The sequence below is a fragment of the Terrapene carolina genome, unplaced genomic scaffold (assembly GCF_002925995.2).
Source record: "Terrapene carolina triunguis isolate 2854851 unplaced genomic scaffold, T_m_triunguis-2.0 Scaffold42, whole genome shotgun sequence".
NCBI lineage: Eukaryota > Metazoa > Chordata > Testudines > Emydidae > Terrapene > Terrapene triunguis.
Window position 1 is genome coordinate 33076303 of NW_020664393.1, and position 11248 is coordinate 33087550.

Below are 11248 nucleotides of genomic sequence, written 5' to 3' on the forward strand. Positions count from 1 at the left end.
GTTTCAGCTAATAAAATCTCCTAGGATGATTGGAGAGCACTAAATTCATCTTTTGCCTATTTTTTTGGTGTCAGAGACTTCTGTCCCTAAGGAATAGCTTCCGTAGTATAAAACTTTGAATGTAAAGACTGAAACTGTGTATTATATTTTTTTCTTTTAGAGGTAAAGAAAGTGGTGTGGGTGTGCCTCTGCAGTCAGTATGCAGTGATAATGATTTGTTGACATTTGTAGCAGTATTGGAAATAGTCAAAAGGTGCTACTGCAGATGGTTTTGCTTAATAGAATTGATAAGCAGTCCTTGTGGGGGAGGGAGGTGGAGATGTTTGTCAGCTGTGATGCAATTCTTTTTAAATTCTGAGCAGATCACTCATAAAGCCTGCTCTAGTCTCTAAGAATCACTTTGTTAGGTGCCGCTGCCTACAAGTTATATGAATGCAAGCACACAAAACATTATGTGATGCTAGAATTGTCAAATAGATTAGGCTGATTAACATTATTCTAATAAAGATTTAGTTAAATGTATTTGCTATGCCTAAGGACATTACTGGATTTACTCATTTTGCCTTTAAACAAATCATTTTATTTAGAATTTTGTAGCAACATGTCACTCAGGCTTCAGGGAGCCAGACAGTGACTTCTGTACTATGTAGCTTATTAATTCTCAAGGAAATTAGTCTTAACACTGTCAAAGTGTGCAGTGCTAATAAGTTGCTCTTAAAACAATTTGTTCAGTCTTGTTCACCTTTTTATGGAATTAGGTTCCTTTTATTCAGATTTTTTGAAGTTGCATCCTCTAAATCTGTCTATTTTCCCAGCCTACTCAGTGAAAGCTGAGAAGGTTTAAGTTGTGTATTCCTTACCAAAACCAAACAAACAGTGTTGAGTCTCCCTGCAGGCACATGTTGAACTGGAAATATTGCTAGTCTTCTGGCTCTCTGAGAGGAAGATACAATGTACATAATACAAGTTAACCACATAAAGAATAGGCTTCAAAATTGGCTTGCTTGAGAGCCTGCAGGGATTTCTTCTGATCTGCCTTTCTCAGCAATCTTGTCTTCCTGTCTCTACTTATGCCGACCTGTGTACGTTTGTATGTTCAAATCTTGCCTCCTAGGATACATCTACACTTAGCGCAGTATGCAGAGTATAGACACTGCATGCCCTCCTAGAACTGGTATAAATCGTATAGACCATGATGCACAGCTTAGATGAGTAGTAGTATCTGAACCCCCACATTTTTAGGGTTGCCAGGTTACAGTTTTCTGCCGGACTGCCAGTTGAAAAGGGACCCTGGTGGTGATGACCAGGCTGTTAAAAGTCCGGTTAGCGGCGTAGCAGGGGCCCTGGGCTAAGGCAGGCTCCTTCCCTGCCTTAGCTCCGTGCAGCTCCCAGAAGCAGCTGCCAGGTTCTTGCGGCCCGTAGGCACATGGGCAGCCAGGGAGCCTCCGCATAGTTCCCCCTCCTGAATGCCGGCTCCGCAGCTCCCATTGGCCAGGAACCGCGGCCAATGGGAGCTGAAGGGGTGGCGCCTGTGGGCGGGAGTGTTGCACGTGGAGCCTCCCTGGCTGCCCATGCACCTAGGGACCTCAGGGACCTGGGAGCCACGGTAATCGCTGCCGGGACCCTGCACCTGCTACTATCCCCCAACCCCCTGCCCCAGCCTGGAGTCCCCTCCCACACTGTAAACCCCTCATTTCTGACCCATCTGGAGCCCGCACCCCACCCCAGAGCCCATACCTCCCTGCACCCCATCCCTCTGCCCCAGCCCGGAGCCCTCTCCTGCACCGTGACCCCTCATTTCTGGCTCCACTTGGAGCCCTCAGCCCAGATCCTATAACCCCTGCACCCCAACCCCCTGCCCCAGCCCAGAGCCCTCTCCCGCATCCTGAACCCCTCATTTCTGGCCCCACGTGGAGCCCGCACCCTCAGCCCAGAGCTCAGACCCCTCCAACCCCCCCAATGTAGCTTTCATATGTACAAATGACAGCCATTCTATCATTCCTTGTTAGCTCTTTTAGCCTCAACTACATACTGGTCAATTATCTGATGGAAAGAAAATATGCATAAGAAGACACCTTTCCCATATGTTAAATTGGAAAATGACATATGCCACTTTTTCTCTGGAAGTTAGAAGGCATTCTGAAATACATAGGGTTTATCTACTCGTAATAAGACTTTTAAGTGTAAAATCGGATACCATTTATTTTTCAGTCTTTTGAAATAAGCAAATAACTTTGTCTGCATACTTAACAGATGGCATTAATATTAATTATTTCTTTAAATACTGATTGATTTTTCTCTCTAAGATATGAGTACCAGTACATCAGATTTCTGGATTCTCTGCCTTTAGTTCAGGTTTTCATTTTTATTAGTAAGAAAAATGGGCAACCACAAACAGGACTATCATTCAGTACTGGTCTAAATGAGTAGTATAAATTCAGTGATTCTGAAGCTTTCCCTGAATAGTAGGAGTCCAAAACCACCTAGATTATTGTCACCTACTTTCTGTTGCAAAGACTGTTTTCTATGTTTATATAATATCTGACATATTGAATTCCGCTGGAAACAATAAATGAAGGGTGAGGAAGAGGAGGACATGGAGACTCCTTATGGATGTGACATGTAGAACGGCTGTGAGATAAAATATATATATATATGTTTCTATTGCAAAGGTTTTTAATGTACTTTTTTGTGTTTTGTTTTAGGCTTATGGTATGTCTGCTTTGCCTCTAAACTTGATAAAAGGAACTAGAAGTCCTACTTATGAACGTTTGGAGAACACTGAAGATATTGAAGAAGTAGAACAACATATACTAAGGATTAAATCAAAGGTTTGGTGTTTGTTACCTAACATTTCAAAGTTTTCTGTTTATAGTGTTCCTGTTGCTCAACACTTCATTATGGTATAATGTTTGGATCACTGCTCATTTTCACAATGTTAGACAGACAGAAGTTAATATTCTCCATTCTTCCAAAGTTAGGTTCTCTCAATTTCTCTTCCAGATGATGGATTCCTTCCATGTGTTGGGACTTGGGTCAAAAATACTCAGTATGATAGCAGAAAATGTACTGTTAACTTGTGCACTAGGGAATGCCTCTGTTTTCACTGACGGTACCTAACAAAAATGACTTGACAGTGTTTGTTGTAGGTGCTGAAAAAATAAATCAGATTTTGTTGATCTCAGAACAAAATAAATAGTTATAATTAGTTTTAGTTTCATGTAAAATATAATGGGGTGAAAGTGTTAAATAGAAAGTGATTTCAGCAATGAGAATACTTCAAAATGAAAATTTGTGGCCGTAGATAGGTATGTGACACTTGGTCTTGTGTGCAGATTTGATTTTTTTTTTTTTTTTTTTTTTTTTAAGTCAGATTTTTTTTGCTTAGAGTTTACATCTCAGTTGACACTATTGTTAGCAATCTCAGAAGAAAGACAAATGATTCAATGGACCTGGAAGTTGAACCACCTTTCTCCCCTATAGGTGGTCCTTCCAGGTCACAGTTGAGGCATGTTGGTGGAACAGTTTGGGGTAGCATCTCTTGTATATAAAAGGAGAGCTCAATTGCTTAGCTACTAAGAGCAGTAAATTTACTGAATCCTTTTAAAAAGACTTCCAGTTTAAATTTCTTAGCAGAAAGTTACAATTAAAAGTGTCTAAAAATTATTAGAGCTGCAGAAAACCTGAGATATCACCATAATCACAATGTTTAAGGATTCCTTTAATTAAAAAAAAAAAAAAAGAAAGAGAGAAAAGAAAAATTCCTAAATGGAGAAATGCATTTTTTAATTGTTTTGTATCAAAAATATGTTTTATAGTGACAAATTCAATCCCTGAGAATGTTTGCCTTAAGTAACCTATAATTGTAGTAAGAGACAGGTTATTATCTAATGTTAAAATCAACTTGTTGATTGGTTCATATGTTACCTAATACTTTTTGTGATTTATTGCTTATAATATTCATACAACTCATTACTGTGCATTCACAAATTAAAAATTGTATATTTAGCTTGCTTAGCTCCTACAGTATATTAAGTACACTCAAACAGATTCATTAAAATACTCATGCCCAGCATTTTGAAGGTCATAGGAGTTAAATGTTCTTGAGAATTTGTCAGATATAGAAATCTCCAAATATGGATTTGACTGTTAGAGGTGGCTGAACTCAACTGGTTAAGGGGACAATTCTGATATTTGTGTTTTGGAAATTTTTATGCTGAGTGTGTCCTTTAAAGGGTGCTGCTCTGGAATGTATTTGAAAAGATGTGAAATATAGCTGACTTTGTATTGACTAGAAGAAAAAATGGAGAGCTGGAAAGAAAGTATTAAAAATAGAAATGGGCTAAAATGAAATTAGTCTCTTACAAACTGGATTTACAGTCTTGTATGCAATTCTGACTTCATAGAGCTGCCAGAGCTTGTTATACAGATGTTAAATTTTATTCTTTCATACATTTTTCACAAACTGTTCCATTATTTTCACACCTCCATTTTGATTAGCAGTGCAAAGATGGTCGGCCTTTACCAACAAGGGACAGACGGAACCTACAGCAACTTGAAGAGAGGCTAAGGATACTTCGAAGGAGAGAGAGACATCTGGAATTTATTGAGAAAAGCTGCTGGACAAAGTTCTGTGGAGCCATGCGACCTCTAAAAGTAAAAAAAAGCAAATCCGAGTCTTTCATTTTATGCCTGCTTCACTGTAGAATAACTATTTCTGAATTTTTTGTTCTTTGCCATTTAGCACCTTCGCATGAGCTATTCGATGAAATAGTCTGGTGGTAATAGATTTTTTTTGTTTTGTTTTTCCCCAAATCTGACATCTTAAAACACGATAAAATGACTTGAAGCCTCTTGTGTGGCTATTACTGCATCTCAAGTTGTATGAAGCAGTAGCCTGTTACTTTTAATCTGTAGATTGCTTCCTTGAAAGATGCATAGGATGTCGCATATATATCTAACAAAAATATAGCTTATGTCCCTTTTTATTGGATAAATGTGCCTTCATTATCTCTTTGAGAGCATCCCAATATAGAAGCTAGTAGCTTCTGTACTTAGTTTTGTGTAACCACAAATGTTTTCTTGTGCATTGTAAGAACAGTCTTATAATTTATGTTAGTCAGTGTGAAATCAAGAAACTGTTAACACTTAGCACTGATTACCAAGTCAGTACTAGATAATTTAAGTAGTAATATGAACTAGTTGTGGGCATAAGGTCTGATTTGTATGTCTGTGTATAAGCAGCTTCCTGACCAACTCATTCAGCTTCTACTGTGGTATGTTTAGTATGTGTTTCTCTCTATAATGATAAGGGTTGTAAATACGTAAGTATGTATGCTATACCACCTAACTAATGAGTGTTTCAAAAAACTGTTGAAATTAATCTTTTGACTCTTACATTGATTAAGCATCATTAGTGTTTTTGTTCAAGCATAAATACCTGATAAATATGGATTCTATAGCATATTCGAAACCTCCCAAATTAAGAGTTTCAGATATCACTGTCCTGCAAAGAGAAAATGGTCCTTGCAAGATGCTTCTTAGCATCATAAGCCATAGTAAGGAAGAAAAGAACTGAGTCATTGCCTCCATGTTCCAGTTTTCTATGCCTTTTCTTGTTGGACACATGGAATCCATGTCTCATCTTTCCAGCTTCTAATTCTCTCTTCCCCTAGGCCTGAAGACAGAAAAAAAGCAGAAGTTAGGACAAAGGAGCTCACTAGCCCCATTATGTGCACTACCTCTATCCGTCTTCTGGGGTGAGATCTGCAGGGAGTATGCCCTGGAGCCTGCCTGCTTGATCGTAGACGCTGACTGTGTTCCATGTTGGCCCTCCTTTGAGGAAACAGGGGGTGCAGCTTTGTCTCTCTTCGCTTCAGCTGCCAGCTTTAGCTCTGAGGGATTTGTGATTTCTTGTTGGCAGCTGCTACTCCATCTAATTCTCCCTTCCCAGATCTTAGTGTTCAGTCTTCTCTGTCCTGAGTGCCCTACACCTTAGTTCCTGGTCTGATTCTGTGGATCTGTCTGCCTGGTTGTGGAGAGTGGGAGCCCCAAATTGCTAGCCATGGTCTTTCCCACTGGTATGAATTAGTAGCTTTGCTTCCATGTATGCAGTTTTATGGAGAGTGAGGAAAGGATTTCTGTTGGAGCATTAAGTAGGCTGGGTGGGCAGCCTTTCCCTGTTTGGGTATTTGAGCTAGTCCTAGCTAGAGCTCTTCCCCCCCAGAAGCACTCTGATTGCATAGCAGTGTTCATAGCAGCTTTTGGAGCAGACCATTTTATTCTGTTCTACACAGCCTTCTTTCTTAGCTCTCTGGAGCTGCTTCTCCTCTTCTGTCTGCTGCCATCTCTCCAGAGCCTTTCATTCAGCACCTAAACATTCTCTGTGCTTTCATGCTGCCTTCTCAAGCTTTAGATATCAAGACTGCTGCCTGTCCTGGAGTTTAGGATGATCCAGATGATTTAGCCACAGCTGATACCCTGGGACTGAGAGACTTGGACCTTGCTCTGACATCAGGTTCTAGAGTCTTGTGAGGGCTTGAAATTCTTAGCATCCTTATAGGATAAGGATTCTCACTCATGACTCTCTGCTCTGTATTGTGAAATGGGAAGTGCTCTCCTAGCTCTTTAATTTTTTGGTCCCTACAGGTAGCAGTGGTAGCAAGCAGATCAAGAAATACGCTGTTTGTTGTGCAATTTGTAGTGTCCCTAACCACTGGCCTTGAAAACTGCAGAGATGCTGGGGAGAGATAGCTCAGTGGTTTGAGCATTGGCCTGCTAAACCCAGGGTTGTGAGTTCAATCCTTGAGGGGGCCACTTAGGGATCTGGGGCAAAAATCAGTACTTGGTCCTGCTAGTGAAGACAGGGGGCTGGACTCGATGACCTTTTGGGGTCCCTTCCAGTTCTATGAGATAGAAGGTATAGGGGCTGCTACACACGGCAGAGCCCAGCTACCCAGTTCGCAATGTGCTGGTGTGGGTGGGCTGCAGTTCCCAGCATGCCCTGAATGAGGGAAGGGACCTCTGGGTCGCAGCCCCACAGTGAGTGGAGCGCCCAATCCGATGGGGCTGGAGGCCCCGCAGCTCTCTGCACTTTGGCTGCCAGGCCTGATCCTTATCTGCTCGGGGGCAGGAGCAGGCCCAGGAGACCCGGCTGCTTGGCTCTCACAAAGGGTGAGGAAAGGCAGGGCCACTGGCCCGATGGGACAGTAAGAAAGCTGAGTTGAGCCTGTGGCTGGGCTTTGGAGGGAGGGGGTGCCCTGCGCCTGGGTTCTGCGGGCAGGAGATGTGGGTGTTTGGGTTGGGTGGTCCCATGCAGCCTCCTTCAGAACCCCTCCACTACCCTAAAATACCCCCTTCAGCTCCCCCACTCTTCCCCTGGCAGTGTCCTCTATTTGGGAGCTTGAAATATGGTAACCTGATGGGCACAGGGTGAAAAAACTAGACTAAAAGACCAGAAGGGCAGAGTTTTTCCCCAAGATGTGCCCAGTTGGCATGTGTGACACACCCAGACTGAGGCACCCAACGAAAGGATAACAGAGAAACAGGAACTGGGTTGTCATAGGGGTTTCTTTAATCTCAACTCCTGGGGGAAATCTTTTTTGATGTCCAACATACTTGCTGACAGTATTTTGAAATAAAATATGAAAATAATTGAAACTGGTTTGATTATATTGTGTTATTTTGACAAATAAAATGTGCAGAATTTTAAAATATTTTGTGCAGAATTTCTAATTTTTTGGCACAGAATTCCCCCAGGAGTAATCATTATGAGGATACCGACTTGCCTTCTCCAGTATAAAATCCTCCCTCACCCTTAAGCTTGTATCAGACTGGAGATATTAAGAGTCATAGAAAGCTAAGAGGGGTTATGGTCACAAGGTCAAAAATAAGAGTGAACTTAGCTAATGTCATTTGTTAGAACTCTCAACAAACTGAAGAAACGTACCTATTTTATTGTTGGAGCCTTTTTGATATTGGGGGAGAGGGAGGCTCTGACCCTGGTAAGTAACCATTCTATTTTGTTTTTTCTTTCTTCTAAGAAGTTTCTTTCAAGATTAAGCATAATTTGATATTGTGAAGGTGTCCTATCGGGGAAAATAGTTTAAAGCATGAATGGGTTCCTTTTTGTTTGGATTATTTGAGAAAGCTGGAGGCTCTAGAATAGCATTTGTTTTCATTCACAATACAAAATAAGATGTTAATTTCACAGTAGTTATTTTCACTGAATAACATTTATTCTATATTAAATACTTGATTTGTATTTACAGTATACAATATACATATAATAAGCATTTGTCAGGAGTTTTATAAAATAAAATTTCAATCATTTCACTGGAGATAGTGGGATGTGATTAATTTCTGTACTGTCCAATGAGCACAGTTCAGAAATTGGTCTTAAATTGCTCTAATATTTATTTTCTTCAGTGTAAAATACTAGATGTGTATTGTTAATGGATTTTCAGGCTCAGTTTTCCCCCAAAATAAGAGCACAGCCAGTCTAGGATGTTGTTTAAAATTCTGGGGTCTCTTGAGAGAGGTTTAGCAAATAGACAGTCATTTCCTCCCGAAGGTCTCGGGAGCAAAAACAATGTAAATAGTCCCTTTAATTCAGGGTGAGAACACAACAGTTCTGTCTTCAGAGTGGAGGAAGATAGTTTGCCTTTTTCTTGTGGTAAATGACTATCCCCATTCCTCAGGACAGGAGAAACGTTTCCCAGAAGAACTCTAGTATCTTGTCTTGTGCCTGTATGTACCCCTTGGTTACTTCCATTTATTTCCTGCTCAGGTGGGAGACCACGGTTGACTTCAAATGTCAGCCCTTACTTTCACACCATACAACACACACTCTACATGGGTTGGGGATAATGTCCTTCTCTCACTCCATGAATGACAGAGAGGTTCTGTAGATGGTGCATAGACTTTGTCTGCTGTGTTGTAAATCTTCATTTGTATGTTTGTTTAGTAGAGGAAACTCATAAGACTTTTGCATCTAGTTTATATTTACTTTATTCTGTTTACCATAATACCTGTAGATTTAGCATTTAGATGCTGGTTTACAAAAGTTTATCCAGTCGGCGTCGGTGATCACTCAGTCGAGGATGATCTCTTTCACAGGTTTTATTTTTTATGGGTCCTTTGGTGGCTGAGGAGTCCGATCCTGGAGCCACAGACTTATTGGCAAGTTGTTGCGGGTGGTATTGGAAGTCAGGGTTGGGCCACAATTACTGCCTGACAGTTGTGTGTCCTTTTCTTTTCTGGTGTTTTTCTGCGACCAGGGCAAGGCGATTTTCCTCAGAAGTAATAGTTTCCTCTCTGACAAGTCTTGCCCAGTTATCCCTATCTTGGGCTACTGTCTCCCAGTGAGTGGTGTTGATGCCACATCTCTTGGTGTTTATCTTAAGAGTGTCTTTAAAGTAACAAGGAGTCCAGTGGCACCTTAAAGACTAACCAATTTATTTGGGCATAAGCTTTTGTGGGTAAAAAAACTGGGTAAAAAACACTGAAGATGTTGGCCTCTGTGAGGACACTGACATTAGTGTGGCAATCCTCCCACTATATGTTGAGGATCTTCCAAAGAAAGAGCTGGTGCTGGCATTCCAGGTTTTTCAGATGTTTTCTATAGGTTACCCAAGTCTCACAGCTGCAGAAGAGAGTTGGAATTACCACTAATTTATAAACTAAAAGTCTGTTGTGTGTTCTGATGTCTTGATTGTTGAGCACCTGGCGAAACAATCTGCCAAAGGCAAAGCTGGCACAGCAGCTTCTTTGCTGAATCTTGATGTCTGTGTCTGCCCTCTGTGAGATGGCTGCCAAGATAGGCAAAGTATTCTACATTTTCCATTTCTTCTCTGTCAATGTAAATCTTCCTTGCTGGATCTGATGATTGACCGGGAGCTGGCTGGTGAAGAACTTCTGCTTTACCAATGTTCAGAGTTAGCCCTAGGCTTTTGTAAACTTCAGAGAAGCAATTAAGGGCTGTTTATATATCCTCCCCTGAGTGTGCAACTACAGCACAATTATCTGCTTACTGGAATTTGGTTATTGTTGCCAATATTACTTTAGTTCTGGAACAGAGACTAGAAAGGTTGAAGAGGTTGCCATCAGTCCTGTATTGGATGTGATAGACAGTCTTGGGATAACGTTTTCATAGCTCCTAAGAAAATGGAGAAAAGAGTGGGTGCTAGTACACAAACCTTGTTTTACACCAGTTTGAATGACAAAGGACTCAAAGTAGAGCCACTGTACAGGGAGGAGCAGTCATTGGGTCATGGAGGAGTCTTACAATGGTGATAAATTTGCTTCAACAGCCAAACTTTGACATGATTTCCCACAGAGCTTCATGGTTGACAGTTGAAGGCTTTGGTCAGATCGATAAAGGCTATATACAGCTCCTGGTGGTGCTCTTGACACCTGGTGGTGGTGTTAACATTTTTCCTGGGATCTCCCTGGCTGCAAAAAACATGTCAGTGGTGCCACGTGATGTGCTGAAGGCACTGTGGGAATACTTCCTCTGCAAGAGGGAAAAAACAGTGATTTAGTAAGATTCTAGCAAGAATCTTTCCAGCGATGGAGAGGATGGCAATTCCTTGATGATTGCCACAGTCATCCCTATCCCCCTTTTTGAAAATGGTGATGATGTTAGCATTATGTAAGTCAGTGGGAATTTCTTCGGTGTGCCAGACTTTGAGGAGTAGCAAATGAAGCTTGTTAGTGTTTTTCTCCCCCCACTTTCAGTACTTCAGCTGGTATGCCATCAGGACCTGGTGCTTTATTGTTCATTTGTTTAATTCAGGCCTGCACAACTCGTAAAGCGGCGAGGGCCATATTACTCCAAAGAAAACGGCTGAGGGCCGAAACCCCCCGGCCCCGCCGAACCCGCCCCCCCCAGCACCACCCGCCCCGCGGAAACAACCCCCCTCAGAGCTGCCGAAACACGCCCCCCCCAGCTCCGCCTGCCCCACGGAAACAAACCCTTCTTCCCCAGCGCCGCCCTACCGAAACAGCGGTATTGAACCTTGGTAATACGTTATAGCGGGCTCCTAAGGTAGTATAATTAAGGTAAAAGAAAACTCTTTTTGCTAGAAGTAGAATAAGATCTTCCCCCCACTTTGTAGTCAATTGCCCTGTTGAATGAATGAGGTGTGAATGAGGAAGGTGTGGAAGGCAGCACCTCCAGACAGCTGCAACCCTTGGAGAGGGGCTGGGAGCCAGATCAGTAGAACAGGTCAGCCACCAACTCGCCGCT

General features: G+C 41.8%; 1 protein-coding gene across 2 annotated transcripts in view; it reads left to right on the forward strand.

Annotated features, from left to right (window-relative positions):
• The window catches only part of LMBRD1 (LMBR1 domain containing 1), a 244472-nt gene that overhangs the window by 131892 nt on the left and 101332 nt on the right, over window positions 1-11248 (forward strand). The window contains exons 8-9 of one of the 2 annotated variants that reach the window (XM_026654807.1): window positions 2706-2831; window positions 4501-4656. In XM_026654807.1, the coding sequence (XP_026510592.1) occupies window positions 2706-2831; window positions 4501-4656 (282 nt within the window). The remainder of the gene's footprint in view (window positions 1-2705; window positions 2832-4500; window positions 4657-11248) is intronic. The other variant, XM_026654799.1, reaches the window with a different exon arrangement.